The sequence below is a fragment of the Sphaeramia orbicularis genome, chromosome 4 (assembly GCF_902148855.1).
Source record: "Sphaeramia orbicularis chromosome 4, fSphaOr1.1, whole genome shotgun sequence".
Lineage (NCBI taxonomy): Eukaryota > Metazoa > Chordata > Actinopteri > Kurtiformes > Apogonidae > Sphaeramia > Sphaeramia orbicularis.
In genome coordinates, this window is record NC_043960.1 from 11,768,107 (window position 1) to 11,795,133 (window position 27,027).

General features: G+C 35.7%; 1 protein-coding gene across 1 annotated transcript in view; it reads right to left on the bottom strand.

Moving 5' to 3' along the window:
• Positions 1-27,027, bottom strand: part of LOC115417723 (ephrin type-B receptor 1-like) — a 205,403-nt gene that overhangs the window by 65,962 nt on the left and 112,414 nt on the right. Inside the window, exons 7-9 of the mRNA XM_030131765.1 lie at positions 12,042-12,304; positions 9,495-9,570; positions 5,648-5,772 (exon numbers count right to left, since the gene is read on the bottom strand). Of these exons, the coding sequence (XP_029987625.1) occupies positions 5,648-5,772; positions 9,495-9,570; positions 12,042-12,304 (464 nt within the window). The remainder of the gene's footprint in view (positions 1-5,647; positions 5,773-9,494; positions 9,571-12,041; positions 12,305-27,027) is intronic.

The window sequence follows — 27,027 nt, forward strand, 5'->3', positions numbered from 1 at the left end:
TCTTTATACAGAGTAGTAGAGAGCAGAGACGGCACATTAGCTACGTGTTCTGTTTCCTGTTTTGTCATTGTATTTCGCAGTATGAGAGAACTGGAAGAGAAGTAGAACCGTTCTAAGCAGGCGCTAGATCTTGGGGGTGGTGATGCCACCTAGCCACCTGGCATGCATACTACATCAATAAATAGGCAATTTCACACACTTTTGCGTGTCCATCTGCATGCAGATTTTCCCCCAAAACGCACGTCTAATTGCAGAAGTAAAAATGAAGATACAATGCCACTTTCGCGTTTTCGGTTCAGATCGTTCAGGCATGTATATTTAAAGTTTTAAAGTAAAGTTTATTTATTTATATAGCACTTTTTAAAGCAACATGTTACAAAGTGCTTCATATAAAGAAGAGACAGATCAAATCAAATCAAATTTTAAGCCAATTTACAGAAACCCAACAGAATCCTCCAGGAGCAAACACTTATGACTGGTGACAGTGGCGAGGAAAAACTTCCCTTTAACAGCAGAAACCTTGAGCAGACCCAGACTCCTGAAGGATGGCCATCTGCCTTGCCTAAATGGAACTATTGTGCTGTTCTTCTGTCTCAGATTGTTATGATTGTTGATATTTGTATTATTATGTATGTTTTGCTTGTTGGCATATATGTTAAATTTCATTGCATGTTCGGAATAAATCACAAAATCACCAATCACCAATCTCAACGTAGCTTCAGTTTCTGCAGGTTTAGACTTCATCCACTTCAGGAAAGCTGGAGACTAATCATACCAGACATTTTATTTACAGCATCAAAAAACAACTTGTCCAAACTGATTTTAAAAGCATCTATTGATGGATGCATTGGACCTTAGTCTTCTTATCTTTAAGTGAATCAGCAAGTGAGGAAGAAAAGTCTATCACTGCTTTCAAAATGTTGACATTTTGCTGACTCTTTTTCCAGACATTAAAAACAAGTGAGCAGTGGCTCCACAAAGGTCCAGAGATCATATTGTTTCAGAAGAGAAAATGATCTTTCATCTTTATTTTCCTTCTTTCACCAAACCAGAAAAGGAGCTTCAGAAGCTAAGAAACAGCCCAAAATGTGATGATTAGTGTTAGCCAAAAGAATGGGGAGCAGTCAGTCAGAAAGCTGGAAACCCCTCTAGAGAGAATTTTTAACTCAGCACTTGTGTCTCACAGTCAAAGGCCAGGCCTGCTGAGGATAACATCCTCTATTTCATCACATAGTCCATATGGAGCATAAAACAAGGAGCACGGCTGAAGGGCCATGATGGCATTCCTTAGCACAAACTTCTTTTTTTTCATTAGTACATCTACAAGACTGTCATCATCTTTTCTTTTTGTTTAACCTACCTGATGTAGAAAAATAAGGATTAGATTTAAAACTGAATTCCACTATCAGTTTGTGTTGATTGTTGTGATCATTCATATTGATGCATATTGAACAAGAGTAGAATAAAGTCATAATAAGTCTTGTTTTATTACCCCGCCCCTCGAAGGGGATGCAAAGGGGTATTGTTTTTGGTATGCTTTGTTTCTTTGTTTGTTTGTTAACACTCAGCAGCAAAACTATTGGTGGAATTCACACCAAATTTGGTTTATAGATTGCCAGTGACCCAGAATAGATCTCATTACATTTTGGAAAAAGTAGGTCAAAGTTAAAAATTTTTTATGAATTTTTAAATCTTTTTTTTTTTTTTGCCCTTTTTTTAAAACTTATAATGGGCAAAATTTCACATGCCTGTAGCAGCAAAACTAATGGGTGAATTCATACCAAATTAGTTTTATAGATTGCCAGCCAGTTAAGCAGAATACATGTCATTACATTTTGGGAAAAGTAGGTCAAAGTTTAAATTTTTTATGAATTTTTAAATAATTTTTCCCCAATTTACTTATAATGGGCAACATATGTGCGAGGGGTGGGGTTTGTTGTGCCTGGCACCACTTGTTTGATATGTACTTTGTTTTAAAACATAAAAGCATTCACTCTTATATGAAAATTTCCAATTAATGGTAAATTTAACCATCTATCCATTCCACAATCTGGGGATGGATGGATGGATGGATTTACATCCTTAATTGTTGAAATTTCAACTCTGTAACTTCCTGAAGGGCTAAAAAAAAAAAAAAAAAAGACGACATTTCTCATATTTCTACAAACAGTCAAGTAAGTATGCAGTGTCTCCAACTGAGAAGACATAAATCTATTGTGAAAATAGATGAGGATTAACATTTTGTCTGTTAAGTAACTGTTTTGGCTTTAGATATATTGCATCCTAGGAGTCCCACTGCTTACAGAGACAATGGAAAATATACAAGCATGGTTATCAAAAGAGTAAAATTAATAACTTCATATTAGCTGTCAAAATAAAATAAAGGATAACTGAAAAAACAACAGCAAAAAAGTGACAGAATTTCAATATAATAGGCTTAATACTGGGCTGCATTAACATGTTTTATTGCTAATTATAATTTGTCCACATTAATGACCATAATTTTCTTCACGAGTTGCTCTTTCTGAGTGATTAATGAAGAATGGTCTTCATCATATTTATGAGTCATGCATGAGGGTTTCTTTTGTGATTTAATCAATTATGAAGTTGATTTCTTTGAACCCTCAGGAGACCATAAGACTCAGTGTTATGGTTGGAGAAACTTCATCAGCTGCTTATGAAAAAAACATACATTACTTCATTGCACTCAATAAAAAGATAAACTCATCTTTTTCAGTCTAGGTATTCTTGCAGTTTGATATCATCCCACACTTGCTGATGGATGGAGACTCATTTTTGCTGCATGACTACTATCAACAATAGATGTGCTGAAATAAAGAGAGGTTTTCCATCACTGTAACGTTCTGCCACGGTGACTAAAGGCCCCATGAAATATGCATCGTAGCTCTACAATCACTCCTGAGTTATTAGGAAATGATATTGTATGAAAGATGATGCATGAAGTCTATGTGTTAATAGACGTTGAACACAAGTGAGAGAGAAAACACATTAATTACAAGAAATGGAAATATATGAAATACGCTGACAGGTGTTTGCCGTCAGTGATCAGCTGTTAATTAATCATCATGTCATGTCTATGAGGAACAGCATCTATTTTAGCCTCTGGACTCAAATAAACTATTAGTACATGTGTTAAGTGACAGGAAATGATCAATAATAAAAATATATTGTCAAAAAAGGATAGATCTTTTTACCTGTCATTAGTCTTAGGGGGAGTATTGTGGACTAATCAATGGACACATAGAATATGATAAAGAATATACATGACAGAAACACTGTCTGCTTTGTTACTCAGAGAATAAGTTCATAATAAAGTAAGTGCTTATAAAGTATCTCCACATATGGGCACCTGAAGGTGTAATAGTCACCGGCACATTGTCTGGAAGAGTTAGCATTTATGAAAAAAATGGTAATAAATGTTTTTTCTTCCCTCTTCCTTTGGATAGTGAGACTTTTTCTAAAACAGATCAGGTCAAATAATTATATACACTGTAAAAATTAACGCTAAAATGTTGTAAAACTGCAACATAAAAAAATTAAATCAAATATAGCTGTAGTTTTTACTGGATGAGTATGTGAACAAAACCAGATATGTATGTAGAAATTATGTATTTCTATTGTTTTGAGAAAATTAAACTGTAAATTGAAAAACAATGTGGTGCCGTTTAAACTGCAAGACTATAATGTTGAAATAACAACCTATTTTCATGCTTTTATTTTTAAATTAAAAAGTAAAAAAGAAAAAGGAAGTAAATTTAACATTTTAAACAACTAAATATCACCAAAACTGAATGTTAAATATACATGTTACACCAGTATTGTTCTGGTAACCACAGCTGCCGTTTTTTTTTTTTGTTTTGTTTTGTTTTGTTTTTTTACAGTGTATTATACTGTCAAAGTAAATACACACCTTTGTCGTAGTTCTATCTCAACATGTACACATACAGTATATAAAACAACACAAAAATAAAAAGCCAAACCATCAAAAAAGACAAACACAATTCACAATTAGAGAAATGACTAAAATGAATGATAAATAACCAACATCTATACATATTATTGCTGGCCTCTCACAGCCTTAGAAATACAATCTTTTTTGTAGTACAATGGGTAAGATCTTATAAGGAACAATGATAACCTGATAAACCATGTCGATAATGTAGGTGCATGTACATCAAACCAAACATGTAGGATTGAAGAGCATGTAGCATCCAACATAAAATGTAGCATTTTTGTGTTTTGATGAGACAAGGACCTAGGATTTATATGAGTAGCAGAAAATAAACATCATCATCAAATACTACACACAATATCTAGTGGTCCACAGACTTCTTGTTTTGGATGAAATGTCTTTTACACCATTTTGTAGTAAGGGATGTGCCGATCCAATATTCCATTTATCCTAAAACTTCAGCTGTTTTTATTTTTCAGGGGTATATTCAAGTTTCTATAATTATGCTACACTAAAATTATCAGTAGCATTTATATTACAGCTGGGTGATAATCTTTTTATAGTCGGACAATTGTTTTGTAATAAAGGTAATATGATAGTTAAAAAAAACTATATAATAACAAAAAGTAATAACCAATGAAAACTCTTAGGTGAAAAAAATGTCAACTACCATTTTAGAATTATAAAAAATAATTTCCTCTTATGGTCCAAACAATCTCATTTGTGGAGGTTTTTCTGTAATAGCTATGAATCAAGGACAACTTTTTTTTTTTATTATTTCATGATAATGTCAAATTAAATCATATAATAGAGGCATAATTACCTGAAAACACTTTAGGTAATAACTGTTAATAAAGTCTACCAAATGCAAAACCTGTATCTATTTAATTTTTTGGTAATATTAGATTAAACTAAACTTAACATCAAAAAGCAGGAACCAGTCATTATTTAGAATGTACATGAATGGACCAGTCAGGTTCTGCAGAAAACAGGGTAGAACAACAGAATGGCAGACAGGTATTACTCTATTATTACCTGTTTATTACCAAACTACTACCTAATTAAGTACTAAGTGGATTCACTATATGTCCATTTTGCGTGTATTCTATCTTGGCTATTAAAATACTACTAAATGTTATTTTTACTTTTTGTGCTTTCACTGCTTATCTTAAGGAAGCAAAATCTGTACATGAACTAGTTTCAAAGTTCACTTCTTTAGAGTAATACCACTGTTGTTCATGTTAAATAGTGCTGTTGGATAGTATTAGGCTTGTGTTTTTAGATTTGGTGAGGTTAAAACAAACTTGCAGCGCTTAATTTACACAATAATGAACACTTTATACCTTTTTAATATGACATTTTCAGTTTTTTTTTTTTCAACACATAACACACATTTATCTTATTACCTGAATGACAATGTGTGTTCTGGTGTTTTATTAGCCATCTGTCCTAAAATGTCATGAATAAATGCGTTGGTGGTGGTGAAACTTTGTAGTTTTAGAGGCAGTGACAAAGTTGCTTGTCCTCTGTAACTGTCCTGATTATAGATGACTTAGATGTGGTTGATATTGATCGCCTATTTTATCGACTAATGGATTACTGTCTGTGACCAGAAAACAAAAAAAGCACACAGACACACACAAACACACACGGATATTTATCATCCCACTCTACCTTGTCATAGAATCGTATCTCGTAGTCTAGGATAATTCCGTTGGGCTGTTCGGGCGGTGGCCATGACAACGAGAAACTGCGGCTCGTTGAGCTCACTTGGTGCATTATGGGAACTACTGAGGGAGCTGTTAAAACACACACACATGTACACACAAGTACACACAATCAATTAGGCAGTTAAACGATTTACTAGCATGCATAACCAGCATAAATATGGAAATATAGTTTGTAATGCAATGATATATTGCCAAGGATTATTTACACCCAAAGGAGAAAAATGTTTTCTCATCCAGGCTCATGAAAACAAATTACTGCACTTGTCACTGATGGGGAAACAAGAGTTATGTCTGCAATGCATTTTTACTCATAATTTTAAAAAACAGAAGCTGGTGGCTGTAATGTGCTTTATGGTTTTCATCCCATTTGTGCTTTGCTTGATAGCAAACCGTAAAACTAAGAGGGTGGTGCACATACTGCACTATACGGCCGTATGCTGTACATCACAGCACGGCAAGTCACAAAACATATACATACTGTAAAGAAGAGCTGCTATTACAGACTATTTTCACCAGTAATTAATCTGTTGATCCTCTGTATTTAATCACTTAATAATTTTAGTCTTTGAAATCTAAAAGAACCTTTGTAAATAACTTTTCACCTGTAACCTTTTTTTTTTTTTTTTTTTAATTTTAAAGAAATTATCCATGTCAGAGATTTAATGTGCTAAATGTTACGTATTTTAATAAGATTAATTGGAAAACAGCTGACAAAAGGGCTTTTTTGTTGATGTTTTCAAGGTATAGGCTACCCTACCAGTCCAAAGTTTGGACTCCCCTTCTCATTTAAATGACATGAGATGGACCTCAGATGGCCAATAAGTGCTCAGCATCACTAGGAACTACGAGGGCTGTTCAATAAATTAATGGCCTCACCCAGAACAGAACAACACAGACTGATAATTTATATTTTATTTTTCAACATAATCTCCATTTACAGCAATGCACTTGGTCCATCGATGTTCAAGCATCACTATCCCATCACGAAAGAATGTAACATCCTGTATTACAACAACCAGTATTTCTGGGTGAGGCCATGAACTTATTGAACAGCCCTCGTACTTCATGACTTTTGGAAAACATTTCAGGTGACTACCTCATGAAGCTCATCGAGAGAATGTCAAGAATGTGCAAAGCAGTAATAAAAGCAAAGTGTGGCTATTTTGAAGAAGCTAAACTATAAAACATGCTTTGAGTTATGTCACAGTTTTTTTTAACTACATAATTCCATGTGTTGATTCATAGTTTTGATGCCTTCAGTGAGAATCTACAATGTAAACAGTCGTGAGAATAAAGAAAAACCAGGTGATTCCAAACTTTTGACTGGTAGTGTATGATATGATTTATAAATCTTCCACTAGATAGAACCTGTAAAGTGAATGTATTGTCATGTACGGACAGTGTTTTGAAGTAGATCTGGTAGCTCTGAGACAAATATTCCTTTTGAGTAAAACCCATTCTCTTGCTAATTCTCAAATTTCACATTTTGACCCTAGACTGTATCTTGGAATCTTTAGTCAACCAGCATTTTTTGACTTTATCTTTCTTTATCAGTGACTCACACGTGGTAAAATTTCACTACTTTTATTCTGGAAGCATTTAACTTGTAGACGAGTGAAAATAGTAAAAGACCCCATGACAATTTATTGACTGTATTATTAGATAAAACAAGGAACGCATGGTAACATTTGAGAAGGTGGAACCTGCTAACATTGGGAGTTTTGGGGAAAAAAAATCACTACAATGATCTACCATATTTCCTCGTATAAAAAGCAGGGGTCAGTGAGATGTCAGGTCTATAATAACAACCATGTCAAGGTCAACATGAACAAATAAAAGTCAGTCTTCAAACACAAGCCTGTCATATAATGTACTGCCACTTGGGCATAATGTTCCGTTAGTACATTTAATGTCCTAAGGCCCAGCTATGGGTTTTCTGTCCACGTTTAAGGACAAGAGTTTCACAGCTTTACACAAAAAAAAAAAAAACTGCCCACAGCAAAGGACATTCCATAATTTTTTTTAAAAAAAGCAGCTGAAAAAAACTGTTGCATCATGATGTTTCCAATACAGGCAATTATTTAATTAAAAAAGAAAAAAAAAAAGCAAAAAATTTGAACTTTCCTGGGTCTCAGGAGGTTAACAATGTACTCAGGCTATTTTCAACAGGTTCATCTTCTTGAGTCTCTCATCAGAAGTGTTACCGTCTGATTTCAGACACTGGAGGTGTGTGTCATTTGCAGAGACTGAAGAACAGGACAGGAAGGCAGCGTTTACAAAATAAAAGCACTGTTAAGCAATGAATGGCTTCGATCTACTGAAATGCTAATGGGGTTTTATTTTGAAATGGGAAAGAAAGTGCTGCGTTTGTAGAAAATCCCATTGCTGTACATTGCGAACAGTAGCAGATCTACACAAGGTTTTGCATCAATTCTGACAATTTCTACTTAATAAACAGAGGAAATTTGAAAGACAGTATATTCCTATCTCCACTATAAATAACGGCCCGGTATGTTCTGAGGAAAATAAAGGATGGGCTACTATTTGAAGAAAAAAGTATTATTTACCGTGCAATGTTGGGGAGAATTAAGGTCAAATTTGTAAAGAAGGAGGAGGTAGGTGATATTCTGAGAAACATTTTCTTTTTTTAGATTGTTTTTAGATTATTGATGTTTTTATCATAGATAAACAATAGATAGAATACAACAGATAGACAATTACTTTTAATTTTACCTACAAATGCCTTGACAAACCATTATAATAATCCCAACAGGTTCCCTTTCTTTTTAAACAACTTATCAAATTAGAGTTGTAGTTGTAAATCACAACAAAAGACGAAAACTTCTTCAGGGACGTAGACTACTTTCTGCTCGTACTCAACAGCTTTATGGTTATCCTGTTTGAAACCATTGTATCTTAAGTGGATAGCATGGATTTTACACAGCTGAGTCATCAGGACATCATGGGGCCGCCATAATCCTGTTTAATGCCGCGAGAACGAGCCAAAATTCCTCTTCTCCTGTCATAAATTGACAGCGTGAGCTACCTGTCACCTCAATGCACTTTTAAATATTGCAACAATGGACGTTTTATATGGTTTTTATATGTTACATTAGTTTCATATCTTTTGTGCAGGTGAAATACACCCAAAACCCACTGCATAAATTAGTAAAAAGCCTGAGTGCAGTCAACCTGGAAATAAATCAGTTTTGTTGAGTCCTAAAGATTCGGTGGATAAGAGAGGTTTGCATGTGACGGTGGTTGCAAATGTGCTCGGAGTGCGGCGGGTGACAATGGATCATGTTTCGATTAGGAATGAGCCCAAGCTGCCGCAGATGAGGTAAATGATGTGTTTTCCATCACAGCAAAGCAGCTTTTAAATCTAAATTTGGGTAGCGGTGGAAATATCACTTGTGTCTGTCTCTATAAAGTATTGATGGAACAGTAACTCAGCCAGCTTTATAGTCTGGAAGAATTACACTGTCAGAGACTGAAAGAAGAGGACAGAGAGAGAAAGAGGAGGGCAGCGAGAGGGGAGGAAGCTGCGGGGAGGGGAGGCGGGAATAGGGAAAACGGGATGAAAGCTGTGGATGTGCAGGAAAAAACAGAAAGGGGGGGGGAGCAAAAGAGAGACAGAGGCAGCGAGATGACAAGCTTATAACATGTTTTATGAATTAAAAGGCTGTAGCTCCATTTCCTTTATCCCCCTAGCCATCCCTCCCTCACATAATCCACTATGCCCTGGGGTATGATTACACACACACACACACACACACGTATTCTGTACTCACCGGCCTGATTGGTTGTAATGTTGATTGACAGTTGCTGGGCGGGATATGGGCTCTTGTTGGAGACCCCATTGACTGCCTGCAGAGTATAAAGAGCAACGGTCATTTATTCCATTTTTACAAACAATAACACAAATATGTTGAATTAGTCACTCAGAACATAAATGCGCCGCCACTTCTCACAAAAACCAGGAAATAATTAACATGTTCACGGTGCGTTCAGGACCCCCTAATTAGTTGCCACATATTGTTTGTCATGAGCTCAATTAATCTTTCTGAGAGTCAAAAAATACCTTCAGTCAATGGAGAATATTAAACAAAGGCATGGTAATTAGTGAAGCTAGGTTGCTCCAAGCTCTAATTTTCCATTGTTTTGGTCTTTATCCTTTCTTTAGTTATTTCGCCTTTGCTGTCCTTGTTTTAGGCTTTTACAAAATATCTCATGAGAGAATACTGTGCACTTTAATTTTGTGATTAAAAAGTTGTACGAAGGGAAAGATTAAGATTGGTGATTATTGCTGATTTTTTTTTTTATTTATTTATTTTTTTTAACCTGCCTTAATTTAACCCTTTCATGCATTAATTGTGAGAACCTTAGTCAAGATTTTTTTCTTCAGTGTTTTTATTCCTCCTTAGGCATGAAAAAAACAATGCGATCAAGGTTTTGTTTTTTTTTTTCTGTGGAGTTACAAAAATATCCATGCATTTAATTTTTGAAGTAAAGAAACGTGTTTAAAACCCAATATCAGAGAGGGATATGAAAACAATGAAATAAAAACATGTTTAATGCTGCTAATCTGATGTCTTCTCACATTTTAACATATTCTAATGCTATTAATTCCTCACTTCATCGAGATAATGTGCAAAAAAAACCTTCTTGTCTTACAAATAATTGATTTACACTCAAACATGTTAGTGCAGATCAGGTTTGTCAAGAACAGCAAAGTTACAGTAATGGCATGAATGTCAGGATATGAGATGATGCATAAGTGTCTACTGTGTTGGCTGATATGGAACTAAAACAACTAAACCCATGAATATACAAGAGAACAGCTGGAGAATAACTGTCCACTGGAGTGACTTATGCATGAAAGGGTTAAAGCAGTGTTTTTCAACCTTGGGGTCAGGACCCTACATGGGGTCACCTGGAATTCAAATGGGGTCGCCTGAAATTTTTAGTAATTGATAAAAATAAAAACTTACTAATAAAGGCAATCACAATACATAAAAGACATGACAAACTGTGAAGCTGAAACTGAAGCACTGTGGTACTGCTTGTCTTTCAAATGTTCATTGTGGTCGGTTTCAGATGCTGCAGCTCTTTCATAATTCACAGTTTGAGTTATTGTTTGTTCAGTATTAATTGTCAGCCTTGTAAATACAAACTGGACTGACTGTACATATCCTGACCAAAGAAAATAAAATTCTCACTTTGTGCAGTAAGCTACACCTGGCTTTTCTGCCTCTGTTCATAATAATATACATTATATAGACTAAATGTCATCTAAAATGAATGTTTATTTGCAACATAGTATACAAACTATTACATGATCAAAACAAATTAACTTTTGCAACAAAATGTCTCCATTTGGGATTTGTGATGTTAAAATGGGGTCACGAGCCAAAAAAGGTTGGGAACCACTGATTTAAGGAATCTCATTTGCTTAATTCCTCAATCATTTCAGTGGACATCTATCGGTTTCTTTATATGTGACTTTCTTCGCTACCACATTGAGTCACAGAAGCTATTTTCAAAACAAAGTTATCTCATTTCTGCCACGAAGGGTCTTCAGTCAAAACAACAGCAAAAGGTAAAGTAATAGATGGTGTCCTGGTAGTTGAAATTTTATTTAAGTTAAAACATGTAATTTCATTCAAACCACTGCTACAAATAATGATAGATATTAATGTGAAAGAAAGAAACAGGACACCAAGAGTAGGTGATTAAACAAAAAAAATCATCTAAAATAAAATTATGAATATCTCTGACTTTGGTGGAAATATTTCAGCAACAGATACTAAAAGAGTCAACAATTTACATAGAACTCTACTAATGCATACAATATACAGTACTACACTGTCCATGAATGTATTACTAAAAATACTCTTATTTGTAGATGCGCTCATCTCTAATATTAACCTACAGTGTAAAGTGTCTTTTAAACTAAGAGGTGACTAGAATTTTACATTTATTCTATCAGCTTTTGCAATCAGGGACTGAGTAACACAGTCCTTTCCGTTAACAACTACAACACAGTTGACCTTGATTCAGGCACTCAGCAGTGAAGATAAAGTGTGCTGAAGGCAAAAGATTGAAGGTCCAAATCTGTGCTGGTTTTATAGACATCAGGATGGCCTTGTGGTTTGAGAGAACTGCAGATTGTGCATAAACCCCCTTATGTTAGCAAGCATTAACTGAGCCAAGCTATCCTTGAGCATCATCCTGAATATGTGGTAGTTTCTGAGTGGGCGGGAAGGATGAATATATTTAAAACTGTAAGTCTAAAATAGATAAATAGTTCAAAATATCCGTAAGAATAAGTAACAAACCTGCACATCGAAGGTGTATGACGTGTGGGCCCTCAGCTTACTGATCTCCACCCTCGTGCCCTTTAACCCACGTTTTCCTGGCACAAATGCCACGCTGTCGTCGCACGGCTGACACGCCCGGCGCTCGCTGCTGTGGCACCGGCGGCAGATGACATTATAGGACAGGTCGTCACGGTGCCCGGTGTCACGCGGCGGGTGCCACTCCAACAGCACCGATGTTTGGTTGACGACTGAGACCAGGTTGCGAGGAGCTGAAGGAACACCTGGAGACACAGATAAGAGTGAAATAAGAAGGAATGAAGATTGAAAATACACGTGACTATAGAACCATGTAGCTGCCTGCAGTAAATTGCAGGTGGGTAGCAAACAAATACATTTAGATTTGGCTTGAATTGAATGACACACACACACACAAAGACACACGGGAAGGGTAATCTACGCATTTAATTCACACTAAAAGTAATATAAACAGGTAATCTGTGGTTAGAGTACAAACACCATTTACTGCATCTTTCCCCTACTCACTTTCCCTTCATCTCTACTGCAAATGTTCAAATAGAGGCATAAAAATCTTAAAATATTTAATATAAAAGAGCCTGCAGTAAATTGCTGGTGGATAGCAAACAAATACATTTAGATTCGGCTAGAAATGAATGATACACACACACAAAGACACATGAGAATGGTAATCTATGCATTTAATTCACATTGAAACTTATATAAACAGGTGATCTGTGGTTAGAGTACAAATACATTTACTGCATGTCTTTCCCCTACTCACTCTCGACTCATCTTTACTGCAACCGTTCAAATTGAGGGATAAAAATCTTAAAATATTTAATATAAAAGAACACTTCACCAAGTATTTATACAGCAGACATATGGTCAGCTATAGTCTATTGTTTGGTAATTATCACTTAAAAAAAAACACAGCTACTGCACATCAAGTACTACATAGTTGTTACACTGGTGGTGAATCAGATACAGATGTGTATTTCAAAACTACACAACTGTATCTGTCTATTATACCTGTCCAATGTCATGTATACAATGTTCAAAGTATTTATAAAGACGCACCGTGAATGAGTGCCATCCTTAATCTTCTGTCAAATCCATAGTTCCTGAGTTACATCTATTAACCCTCTTATTAAGTCATGCAGCTATACACAATAACTACACAAGAAAAAATAATTCATTACAAAGTACTGTCATGATTTCTACAAGGTACATACCGGTAATTAATCTCTGTTAGCTGTATTTAATTTTTGCATTTTTTCCGTATTTAATTGAAGTGTGATATTGAGGGTTTTTCTTAGTATTTCAGTGAAAGTTTTTCTGTATTTACCTACATGTACACCAGTGGCTGTTACCTAACAATACACCATAATTTATCATGCATTTACTCAGCAAATACTAGTAATTAAGGGAAAGGGTTGTCAAAATTGCAGCCCCTGCAATCTGGTTATTGCACTAGACCATATTGAAAATTTGATAATATTTCGATTAATTGTTCAGCCCTAGATCAGAATGTGAATAGAGCAAGTTCCTGCTCCACACCTGGATCCAATCAAACTTCATTATGGGGAACACTTGAGAAAATCATAGGTTTTTAATAAGCAGTGCCGTCTAATAGCTTCCATATGAATATCTTGATGAGAAATCTGTTTTTTAATAACCAGTAAAGTGGTTGTTTAAATGGAGCTTCTCTGTGCCCATGTTACGTTTGGAAAAAGCGGAGGCCTGCTTAAACATATTATTACTGAAAAACATATATAAAGGTCAAATGAGAGTCAGAAAACTCACCATATGTCAGTAGCATTGTAATTACATGTAGTGAGACAATAATTATAATAATAATGACACTAATAATGAAAAAAAGGACTGTTTTCTATCCTTTCCCCCTACAACCTCTGATGTTGCTTTATTATGTTCAGTCTATATTCTTATATTATATCTTTGTGTTTTCTCTACCTTATTCTTTTGTTACAGCACACAATGGGTAGCATATTAGATATTTATTGATGGCATGCGTTTTAGCCAAAAATAAAGCCTCTAAAAGTGAGTTACTGTGTAGACAATGTGTTTAATCACGGGTCGGGTCGGGTTGCGAGTTGTGGGTCCAATGTACGTGGGTACGGATGGGTGCAGGGCTTTCCCCACACACATGAAGATTTTTCGTCATCAATACTGAACAAGTTTAATACTCACGACTAGCATCCCCAACCTGTTTCAGAGCCGATTATCAGGACAAATTCACTCTTAACACAACTCAGACAACAGGATAATCTTATAGAACATAAAATAATCTGGTGTCTGCCGTCCTTGGTCGGGAAGTGGGAAAATCAGGACAAAAACAGCCCAATTATCTTTAAGTGTGTACCCTGCTTAACTAAATAAATGTTAATATTTCCAAGGCAGGTAACAAATGATATAATGATGACACAAATATACAATATGAACAAGAAAAGATAAAATAAAAATTAATAAAGACAAAATTAAATAAATATATCTAGTGCTGGGCAAGTTAATGCGTTAGGGTTAGGGTTAACGCATTCATTAAATAACGCCGAAAATTTTTTTTTTTTAATCTCCCGTTAATGCCGTTCTGCCTTTCAAGCAAGTCTTAGTTCATTTATACATACGGACTCTTATTTTGAAACTCGTGCTTTTATTTTGGCACTCCATGCGCACTAAAACCGAACGCTGATCCCGGTGTAGCTGAGAGGAGAAAAGCCACCGAACTTTACGAGAAATGCTGAATTAAACTTTGTTCAACTCCTGCAGAAGCAACGCCTGTATGTATCAATCATTCTGTTGTTTGCTAAATAATTTCACATGCAAACGTGCCATTAGAAACATGTTTATGATGTTATTTTGGATGTGTTTATTACAATGTGTTCTTAACATGCTTAAGCTAATTCATTTATGCTAGCAGTCGGAGATGAGTTGCTAATTCTTTATGCAGGCTCATGCTAAGTTTATGTAAATTCACTGATTGTGTTTAGGTATAATATGCCAGCCTTTGAACAAACCTTTACTTATTTACGATGTGATTAGCTCGATGCTAACTTGAATGGGAAAATCCATAGACATGCTAACGATTAGCATTTACAGATTAATTTAAAATTTACAACGTCTTTTTATCCAGCAACAATGGTTCACATCAGAGATATTTTATACTATTCATTCTGACAACAACTGAACATAAAATACTCACAGGCAAACGTTTTTGGGGCCATACAGACAGAGTGAAAGAAACGTGTCTTTTTATGTCCGAACTGACTACGGTAACACCGAAAGGACAAAACAAGTATTAGTGACACTTATTCCAACCACTAGAGGGCCCCCTTTGCATGCTTTTAGCAACTGAACATCGCATATTATTGGGCTTATTAGTATTAGTACTTATTAATGGGCTTAAGACTCCTGACAATCACTCACAACCGGAAATAAACTGTTGTGGACATAAACATGGAGAAAAGTAGCGGTCTTTTACATGGACATTTTCATTTTAAATGTCTTCAGATGGTGGGGTTGATAAGGCCAAAGTTGTTTGGAAGCACTGCAATGTGGAATCATTTTTATCACTGGAGTAATTCAAGTCTGAAATATCACTAAAAGGCAATACACCCCCCCCCCCCAATATAACTATGCAATTAATCGCAGAAATCCATGCGATTAATTGCGATGAAAAATTGTGATCGCTACCCAGCACTAATATATATATATATATATATATATATATATATATATATATATATATATATATATATATATATATATATATATATATATATAATCTATCTATTTATTTATTTATTTATTTAATAATCTTGCTGATGTGAAAAATCAAACACCTTTTTTACACTTAATGTCCACACTGAACTCTAACTAAGACATCACCATGTCTTCTAATTACAGAGGTTGTCTTTCACCATTAGTGGAAAGTGGTACACGTTCTTATTTATCAAATGCCAATCTGTGTTAACTGGTGCTGACGAAGTAACTGGACTTGAGTAAATCCCTATAGTAGGAAGGTGACCTATTCACCAGAAAGACAATCAGTTTCTCTCTGTCAGTGTCTTTATTGCTGGTTCCTTCTCTTTTCTGTCAGCTCATCTCTTTGATCTGAGCAGAACTCGGGATTCTGTGACTTTATAATGAGTCTTAGTCGCAGATCCGTTCACAAGGTTAAACCTAGAGGGTGCACTTCTCCTTCACTGTTTCACGCACATCACAGTCTCACGACACACTTGCATGACATGTTGTAACACGAGGACTTTCCGGGGAAACTGACATTCAACCTTTGGCATATGTTAAATCAGAGAGTCATAAGAAGCTGAGATAACCCAGTGGAATATGTGTGTGTGTTCTCAGACAGTCGTGCAGAGACACTCACATGCAGAATCAGCGTTAACAATCAGTAGGGGGTTGAAAATCTAAATAGCGCCATGTTATAAACATTTCTACTACCAGTGAGGGACCATCAGAAACTGTGCCTTGATAGTTGTACACACACAAGCACATGCAGGGTGTTGACACAGATATTCATTCAATCTTATTTTTATCTGAATAACACAATTTCACATACCTTTCTACTGTCAGTCACTTACAGCTAAATGCAAAGTTAACTTTTGAAAGTAAGAAGGTGACAGTCATATTTAAAAGATGACACCTCAAGCACATTTCAATGTCCTCATTTTTATTCCGGGGCTCTAGTGGAATAGCTTTGCATGATTTTCAGTCTAAACTCCTTATTTATCTCATACTGGCCTGTAATGCAAAACCTTCAGTTCAGCCTTTATCACAAACAGGATGGTCTCTTCAAGGTCTATTGAAAAAGCCCAGTCTGTTCTGATCAGTCGGCTTTCACAAAGGCTGCCAAAACCTAGACCTAGGACATAGTTAGCACATGGATGTATTCAGAAGAGCACTTCACCCTCAGAAAGGCCTTCTGGCAGGAAATACTCAAAGGTGATGAGGTTTTTTTTTTGCAAGTCTAAGCCAAGTCTCAAATCTCCTTTGGCTATTACGATAATTCTACCATTTGCTCCATACATTCCATCTGCTTAAATCACTGCATTGCATCTAAGGCAGTCAAAGCATGTACTGTACTATCACATTATATCACTCCTTTATCTACTACTGACGAGTAGCAGCACTGATGAGTAACTGTTTGGTCTGCAATCACTTTAGATAGGCTACTGCAATGCGATATATAAAAAAAAGGCTTTCCTTATTATCATGAACCTACTCAAGCTTAACATGAACTGAACTGGAAATGGTGTAAAAATGTAGGTTTTCTTCTCTTAAAGCTTTAAAAAAAAATAGGCCCTTTTTAGATAACTGGTTGCAATGACCATTTCTGTGGTAATGTATGTAAGGATATGGACAGTAATAGGACATATTTATATATAGGACACAGGCAAAAGATCATGATGAGGAGCTTATAAAGTAAAGGACTGTTCATGGGTCCTAAATAACAAGTCCAGTCCCCAAGTTACTGGTATGAAAGACTTAAAGCTGCGTAAGATTTTTTCATAAAATCTGTAACACCCGAGTCATAGCCTAAGTATCATGAATCCATAAGTCTTTCCGTGATTACGCAATCTCTTTCCTCACGGTGAACAATTTCGAAGTGTACCTGTCTTCATCAGACCTGCTAAAAATCTCACTAGTTAAGTCTAACAACAAACCTTTCTCTTCCAAATTGGGATTTTTCCTAAACATTGGTAAAACACATAAATGAAGAAAATAATTAAGCAAATAAATAAGGAAATAAGTAGACATCTGTTCTTTGTCCAAAATATCAATTATTTCATAACTTTATATTTTGTGAAGACTCAACGTTTTTCAGAACAGTTTATTTTAGGAAAAGATCACAGTTTGGGCTGCGTATGATTTTCGTCACGAATTTTTCATCAAATCTTCAAAACCTGAGTCATAGCCTAAGTATCATGAACCCATAAGTCTTTCCATGATTTTTGCACCTGAATCTCTTCCCTCACAGTGAACAATTTTGAAGTGTACTCCACCATAAACAGTCCATTTGTTTACAAACAGAGCTAGTAGGTCACTCAGGCATTTTTGGAAATTTATCATGACATGCATTGTGGGAAGCGGAGCTCCACACAGCTGCAGTAGCAAAAGTCAATGAAGCCGTTCCTGTGTTTGTTGCCGCTGCGGCCATAATGCAGCAGCATGGAGCTCCACACTTCGAAATTGCTCACCGTGACGGAAGAGATTCAGGTGCGTACTCACAGAAAGACTTACGGGTTCGTGATACTTAGGCTATGACTGGGGTTTTACAGATTTGATGAAAATTTGTAACGAAAATCATACGCAGCTTTAAGTCCTATTTGAATCTAAGTCATGGACCCAAGCCTTTATCACCTTTAGAAAAGGGTCTATTTTTGCCCAAACTGTGATCTTTTCCTAAAATAAACTGTTCTGAAAAACGTTGAGTCTTCACAAAATATAAAGTTATGAAATAATTGATATTTTTGACAAAGAACAGATGCTAGTGGTGTGTGGAAGTCTAATTATTTCCTTATTTATTTGCTTAATTATTTTCTTCAGTTATGTGTTTTACCAATATTTAGGAAAAATCCCAATTTGGAAGAGAAAGATTTGATGTTAGACTTAACTAGTGAGATTTTTAGCAGGTCTGATGAAGACAGGTCTACGTCACAACTATCTGAGGTTAGACTATGGTCGACATGTGATGGATGGACAACAGCTGTATCCACCGTTTGTTGTATTTGTCTCATTTTTCTCTGTGTTCAGGCTCTTGTTCACGCCTGGACAGTGTTTCACACTAAAATGGAGATTTTTAAAAGGTCTTCCAAAGTGAATTCAGGATTGTATGTATTCGTGTGGGCAGTGAAAACTTTCCGCTGCTGTTCATCTTAATGATATTAAATCCTGTGTGTCTGCTCTGTCCAACATTATCCACAGTTCAATGTCTGCCAGAAACAAGAATGTGTCCAAACATCTGTGTGTTCTCTTTTCTATTTTCATCCCAGTGTGTATAGATATAGTTTGTAAAATGAAAGTTGTGTGGACAAACTGGTTTTCAAATGAGAGGTGGAAAATATCAGTTCAGAAAAATATCCATATTGGTGTGGATGTGGCATAAAAAAAAAATCACAGTTTCCCTCAGGATGTGAATGCCAGTGTTCTGTGTGACAGATGGCGTGCTCCAACTGTTGACTTTTTCTCCTTTTACATGGCATCACCTGAGTTCCAAAAGTTGTGTTGCCAAAAAAATCTTTCTGCCCAAACGCCCTCAAGGCTAATGTCAGTCACTACCTTTGAATCTGCATTTTAGTCTTTCCCAGTGCCACAATGAACAAAATCCAGTGGGCCCAAAACACATTGTCCCTGTATTATAAGATACCTTTGTAAAACTGAGCACAGGGCACGAATAACTAACACAGTCAGTTATTACTCTTTTTATCATCCGTTTTTAATATGTAGGGACTTTATGTGACTTTAATGTTTTGCAGATCCAGAAGAAAGACTTAAGGTGTTAGGGATTGCAATGTCTAAGGGCCAAGCAGGAAAAAGTGGGCGGGGCCAACATGTGAAGCTATAGAGGCAATAACTAGGTTAATGCTGCGTTTGTTTTATACTTGAAGTGTAAAGGTACGACTGCCGATCGTCACCAGAAAAGGTAGCCCGACTATCATTCGGCTACCGTCTCCCTGACACAGTCAAAAAAGTGTGAAGAACACACCAAATTGACTACCAACTTCAGCGTACATTCTGCGCTTGCGCAAGACATAAACCCAGAAAATGACAGAATATCTCCCTAAACACAGAGCTCGCTGTCGTCAGTCATTGTTGTCAGCAAAGAATGTTGAGTAGTCAAGAAGGGTTGTTTTACTTGTTCAACGGATGGCTAGTAGTAAGAACATACTGGCGCTTTCAGCTCTCTGGCTGCTTCTTGTGGAAGAAGAAAGATGTCGCAGGTGAAAACTACGGAGAAATTCCATAGGCAACCCTGACTGGCACTCATTCAAATACAATATGAGCAGCTAATGGCCTATTATAGAAGACAATTATAGTGTGAGGTACCTTGGCATAGCTGTGTTCACATGTAAACTTCTCGTTAGCTGATTCACTAGTCAAGGCTATCCCTCCATCAATCAGATTGGTCCGACTGAACGATGGGTAGTGGCCAATTACACATGTTGAATCAGCCGAAAAGACTGGCGACGGCATTAACGACGGCCGATCGCATGGAACACACCAAACAGACTCATGTCACTGACTTCGCCAGACTGCCCGACAATGTCCGACCGCCAAAAATCAGGTTGTTGTGTCTTTGCCTTAATGAGCAGCTGACATGGAAAAACCTGTGCACCTCAGAAATATCACATATTTCTAAGTTATAACATCGATGTGTAAATCAAACTATCGACAAAATCCACAACTACCTATAGTTTAAGGTAAATAAGCCTGATTATCACAACTAGTGTATGACTATCAGACTTGCAGACAGTGACAAATTAAAGTTTAGGTCATAATATATACTATATACATTACAATTATAACACCATCAAAAGTCATCAAAAACAATGGTTATGCAATCAAGTACTAACTCCTGTGTGTATCATGTGACTAAAACAGACAGAAAAGAAAATATGGAATGCCTAAAAGCACTGTTTTTGGCAGTACAATGCCATAAATATTGATGTAAGAACTGAAGTGATTTTGGTTATTATCAAGAAAATCATGGAAAATGGATAGATATCAGCTCTGAAATTAAACTCTTATGAGCTATTTTTGTTGTTATCATTATATTTGTCCAAACAAATGTACCTTTAGTTGTACCAGGCATTAAAATGAACAAGAAATTGAAGAAAACAAGGGTGGTCTCATATTTTTTTCCTGCTACTGTATAATATATAACAAAATATAATAAAAGGTTTCTACTGCATGTGGTGTAAATATAGTGGTGCTTATGTGAGCATTCATTTAATTGACAAGGATCCCGCTGAGAGATAATCCCCATAACACATTCCATATGTGAACATGAAATTGTTTTTACATAACCAACGTGAAATGCCACATAAAGAGACCCTGGGTGTTGGTGGTTGCTGCAATAGCAAATGGGAATGGCAAGAATAGAATAAGAGTGGTAATCAAGAACAATATCAAGCACAATATGAAGGTGTACAGAACAATCACATCAATAACGGGTGTGAAAAGACCATACATTTAGATAAAAACTTGAATTGATCTGCTTATTGTGTGAAATATGTAGCCTAGAGGCAATAACACCCATAGCAAGCTGATATTATAGAAAAAATGTTCCAAAAAAAAAAAAATCCAGGCATCCAACATTATCCAGCTGAAAGCATGACATACAAAATGAAAAATAAAAAAAGATATGTATATGTCCCATTTTAACTGAGCGAGAGAGACCATTATAAAACAATCTGTACTGCTGTCTTTGGCAACATCCTGCCCCTTCTTTCGCCATGTTTAAAGTGTCTTTTATAATGTCAATCCAACCAAAACACAAAAATACACTGCATAAAACCCACATGCATAAATACGGAGCACACAAACACCTCCACCATACCTACGCAGCCCATGAGCCATGCTGAGGGAACGATTTTCTGTCAGGCTACTATCCACACACCGCGTGCTCACTCTTCCATCTCACTGATCTGATTTTATCTGATTGAGTTTAAAAAAAACATATAAATAAACCAAAGCCCCATCTTATTTAGAAGTTCCATCCTACACTTCTCAGAGTTTTCATTTTTCCTTTTCATTGCTGTTGTGTTTGGGAAAAAAAACCAAGTAACTTAATTTGCTTTTGCCCTTGAATTGAAAGTACTACGGTAATTCTCACAGCTGTGTAGGCTGAGTAGCTTGAAAATTGACATGTTTTCACTGTGAAAGTAGATTGTTCCTCCATCAGCATCAGTTGGAGAATGTGCTGCCACTGTCTAATGTTGTCAGAGCAAGTGACCTGCATGAATCATTTCATACCTGAAAAACATTTTCAGAGGTTACTTTGTGATTCCCATTGTAGTTTACATCAATAAATGATGGGTGATGCTTGCAATAAAAGTTCAGTAATAAGAATAATTGGCAATAGAGCAGCATCCAGCCTAAGTACTTTTCTATTTTAATGTAAGACATAAAAAACCTGAACTGTTATTCTTCTGATCCGAACTGGGAGACTGACAGAGCTCTGTGTTTATTGTCTCTGTGGATATTTTTACAGATCACTGATTTTGTCAAAAGCATTGATTACGGTTCACATCTAATCTATCTGCTATGGTTCAAAGTACCTTCATGTATTTAGTTTGTGGTATAAAAACAGCCAATCAAAGACCAACAGTGTCACTTGTAGTCAGAATGGTCATTAGAACCAGTACTTTTAACCCAGTAAAGCCTGAACCTTTAAATCACTGACAGAAAATTCCAGTTCTTTGAAACTGGAGCCTTTATTGGTCCTTCTGAACAACCAAAAAAACATTTTTTCCAATATCAATTTTTATGTATGATTTTCAATTTTGTATCATATTTGAAACATCAGGTCTCAATGTTCAAATATTACTATTTTTGAACAAACAAAAACATAATATAACACAAACATGTCTAACAAATTGGTAATTCCTTTTCAAAATTGGCAAAGTTCTGCCTCCTTCCTCATTAATGACAATCTTGTAGTATCACTGGAAAGGCCTCTGGTGAACAAATACGATACTTTCGGCATTATAGGGTTGAAGTGTAACTTTACCTTTGTTCTTAGTTTAACTTCCTTCAACATATAATTCAGAAAACTACTACTAAGTCATAAAGAGGCTGAGACTGACTGTATTAACAATATTTTCACCGCTTTTTTCTCATGATAAATCCTTTCCCATGGACAGCTTAAGTGCTCTTAAACCTACCATATTTCTACAACAAAAAGTTTACTTCTGCTCCCTGTGTTGCTGTGTCACTTTGGTGTTTTAATGGAATATTGTAGATTCAAACTGAGGAACAAATTAAAGAAAAATCAGCATGTGATGTGTGTGATAGAAAAGCATCATTGTGAGCCATCTGGAAATGAATGAGGTTGATTCCAAACGAAGGACAAATGATCCAAACACTTCTGATTTTTCAATACAAATTACACGATGGAGAGTCATTCCAAAATAATACCAAAACAATGACTCAAGATGAAATGAGTGGGAAGATTTTCAAACAGGAAGTAGGGAGTGAACCAGATTTCAACTACAAATGCAGATTTTTTTTGTACATCATCACCACCATTGATGTCTTTCAATGCAGTTGAGTCATGTGATTCTCTTTATATCTTGAAAAGCATGTTTAGTGTTTACTATCACTTGAAAACTGGAGGTGAAATCAGGTGAAAAAAACGGCAGAATATGAAAATACACGTATTCCTCCTGCAGCCCTCTTGTCTCAGTTAATCAAAAGAAAAGTAAAACTATAAACCTGTATAAAAAATATATGGCCTGATGCAATTTCACCACAGTATAGTAACATGATGCCACCAACTAAGTGCCATCTGAATCAATCTTAACTGCATTTAGTAATTACAGCTTTTAATACAGGTGTGTATTGGCAAGAATCTGGCGATATGATACAAAACACAAGGCTCACGATACTCTATCTATCTATCTATCTATCTATCTATACGAGTAAATAAATTAAATTAGGCTTTACAGACATTACAGTTTAAGATCCCACTCTAATGTTCATATTCTATTAGCTGTGAAAAGAATGCAGAGTGGACAGTCTATGAATCATCCGACATCAGAACAATATTTTTGTGCAATTCCAACAAAGGAACTAACATCTGCCTCTTTCCGATTGTAAAAAATGCTTTTAGGATCCATTATTTAACAAAACAGTGTTATCAATTTCAAAAAACTACATGTATGACCAGCACTATCACAAGAATTTTACTATTTTATTTAAACTTTTACCACAATACCACTTCAACAGAGCAAAACACCCATGTGAATATATAAATAAAAGAGCTTGTAGGATTCCCAAAAAAAGAAACCAAAAAAGAAAATCAAAAAAAAAAAATAAACCCCCGCCATGTCTGCATTTGAATAAATACCTAACAAGTGGTGCCAGGCACAACAAACCCCATCCATTGCATGTATTGCAGCTTATTTTGGCATCGATTCAGCTGATGTCATCATGTGTATGCATGTGCTGATGTCAGCATATCAATTGCCTCTATATATGTGCCAAGTTTTAAGTAAACTGAATCAAAATTGATGTTTTTATAGACATTTGAAATTTTGCCCATTATAAGTAAATGGGAGAAGAAAAAAGATATAAAAATTCATTAAAAATTTGAACTTTGACCTACTTTCCCCAAAATGTAATCACATGTGTTCTGGGTCACTGGCAATCTATAAACCCTATTTGGTTTGAAATCAGCCAAGAGTTTTGCTGCTATAGACATTTGAAATTTTGCCCATTATAAGTAAACAGGGAAAAAAAAAAAGATTTTAAAAATTCGCAAAAAATTTCAACTTTGACCTACTGTTCCCAAAATGTAGTGGGTCACAGTCGATCTATAAATCCAATCTGGTATGAATTCAACCAGTTGTTTTGCTGCTAGTGTTCACAAACAAACAAACAAAACCAGAAACAATACTCCTTGCCTCCCTTTCGGAGGGCGGGGTTAAAATATCGATACAGTACTTTTTAATATCAATACAGTATTGTGAAATTAAATATCGTGCTATATTGCGGAACTGATATTTTCTTACACCCCTGGCTTTTAATCGTGTTTTTAACCTTTCGACATGTCCAGTCACTCTTACAATGAGCCAGAACCTCCTATAACAGGGTAGATTTTAATACAGCCTGAAAATAAGGCAAAGCATTCTTGTGTCCAGTCGGACCACATGAAACTCATTGGCCAATTAAATCAAAAAAGCTTTTTAATTTATCTTGTCCATAAGTCCATGAATCATCAGATTTATTTACCTTAAACTGCTGGAGGTGGTGGCTGCTGTGGACATTTTCCCATATTTACACATCTACACATAGCTGTAACTCAGAAATCTGCAATATCTCCGACTGTTGTGTCCTAATGCTAAACCACAATAAATATATTTTTTTGTTTTGTTCAATCAAACCATCCAATGAAAACTTTACAAATTTTCCTCTCCCAGTCCAGCTGCTAATTATTCTTCTTTTTCCCCCATCGAGGGCCCACTTAAGGGGACATTATATAACCATTCATTACAGTCCACTTGACCTCAGGTGATTTTCACCATCCTATTTCACCATTTTCCATCTCTGTCAGTAACAGCTGTAACTTTTTTCTTGTTGCGCGAGTAGACGACAAAAGGTAGCCTGAGGAATCCCAAGTTTAGCCGCTCCATCTCATTAGTTCATTTTTTGGCGGTTTGTCAGAGGCTTCGAGGAGACTGCATTATCATTAAGAGAGGGTGACTAGCCTTGGGTATAAAAAGAGCCAAAATGAACACCATGAGTGGACAACTAGATAACTATAAGAAAATTATTCCAACAGAAAATGTATGGGAAAAGATTCACTTCTAGGCTTTTTCATTCTATATAAGCAAATGTGATCATTATGAATGGTTTCTATTGCAATTACATGGTAGCATGCACACTAAAGGTGATGCAGAATGCCAGCCACATAAACCATCTAATAAATTAAGTACCTCTTAGCAAGTTTGTCCTTGTGTTTATGACTTCTGGCTGTACGTCAAACATTTTAACTGTCTTCTATTAGAGGGTAGCATAATATCTTTGGGGATGTTTTTTTTTTTTTTTCCAACTTATTTTATTGAGTTTTTTCAGTCACAGGTAACATGTACACACCTTTGTATGTGAAAGGATATGAAGTCAGTTACCTAAGTGTTAGCGTGTACATAGATAAACTGAGAATAGCAGTCCTATGTAAATATCACTGTTTGAAGCAAATGCTTATTAGTGACTGAAAGGCTTTAACAGAGTCAAAAAAGTAAAATATGAAGTATGACCAGAGTACATTCTGAACAGAGAACAGCAACATATTACAATGCTCATTAAAAGTAATTAGAAGATTATGCCAAGAATTCCCATTTAAAATACAAAGGAATTATATCAAAAACCATTAACCACTGACCAATATGTGATTAAACTTGAGACTTCAACTATATAAATTAAAATAATACCCAGACAGCAAATATTTTGGCAGTATTATGGCATACATTTGGCACTTTTGACTTTCTTTTGGCATTATGAAAACCTTTAGGCTTAACTGTGATATGATTAAGATTATCCATAATAGATATGGAGGCACCAGCAATATATGGTTGAGTTATGGCATATGTCTGGTTAACCAAAAGACTGGGCAAAGAGCGGGATCAAGTATAGGGATGGTAATGCATGTTTTGGCTACTTTTTGGCTGGATTATGGGGATTTGGGGCTTTTCTGGGACAATTATGACTATATTTTGGAAGTCTGCAATTAGTTTTGGGTGAATTTTGGCTTCCTTCTGGTTTGGTTTTGGCTTGCCTATTTTGGGCCATTTAGTGCCTATACATCCACCCAGAACTTTGCCAAATGGCATGCCAGTTTTGGGCCAGATTTAAGCCATAATGATTTTGCTATCTGTGTATTTCATAAGTGACAGCAATGTATAAAACACAATAAAACAATCTCAACAAACCCTAACCCTACTGTTATTATTTTAATATAGGACTAATTTTATAGGAATTTTTACGATGTATATTGCTGGTCCCGAGCACTGATTTCGTTTCATGTATATAATGACAAATAAATTAAACCTTGAAAAACAAAACAGACAACAAACAAACAAACAGTACCTCGACATTAAAGAATACAATCATATGATCCTTGTGTAGGTTAATCAGTGTAAATATGGTCCATCTCAGCGTTTAAGGTGCCTCATTATGCACATAATCTCAGTCTCTTATATGTTCAGGAGAAAATGAGGTTTAACTCATTCCA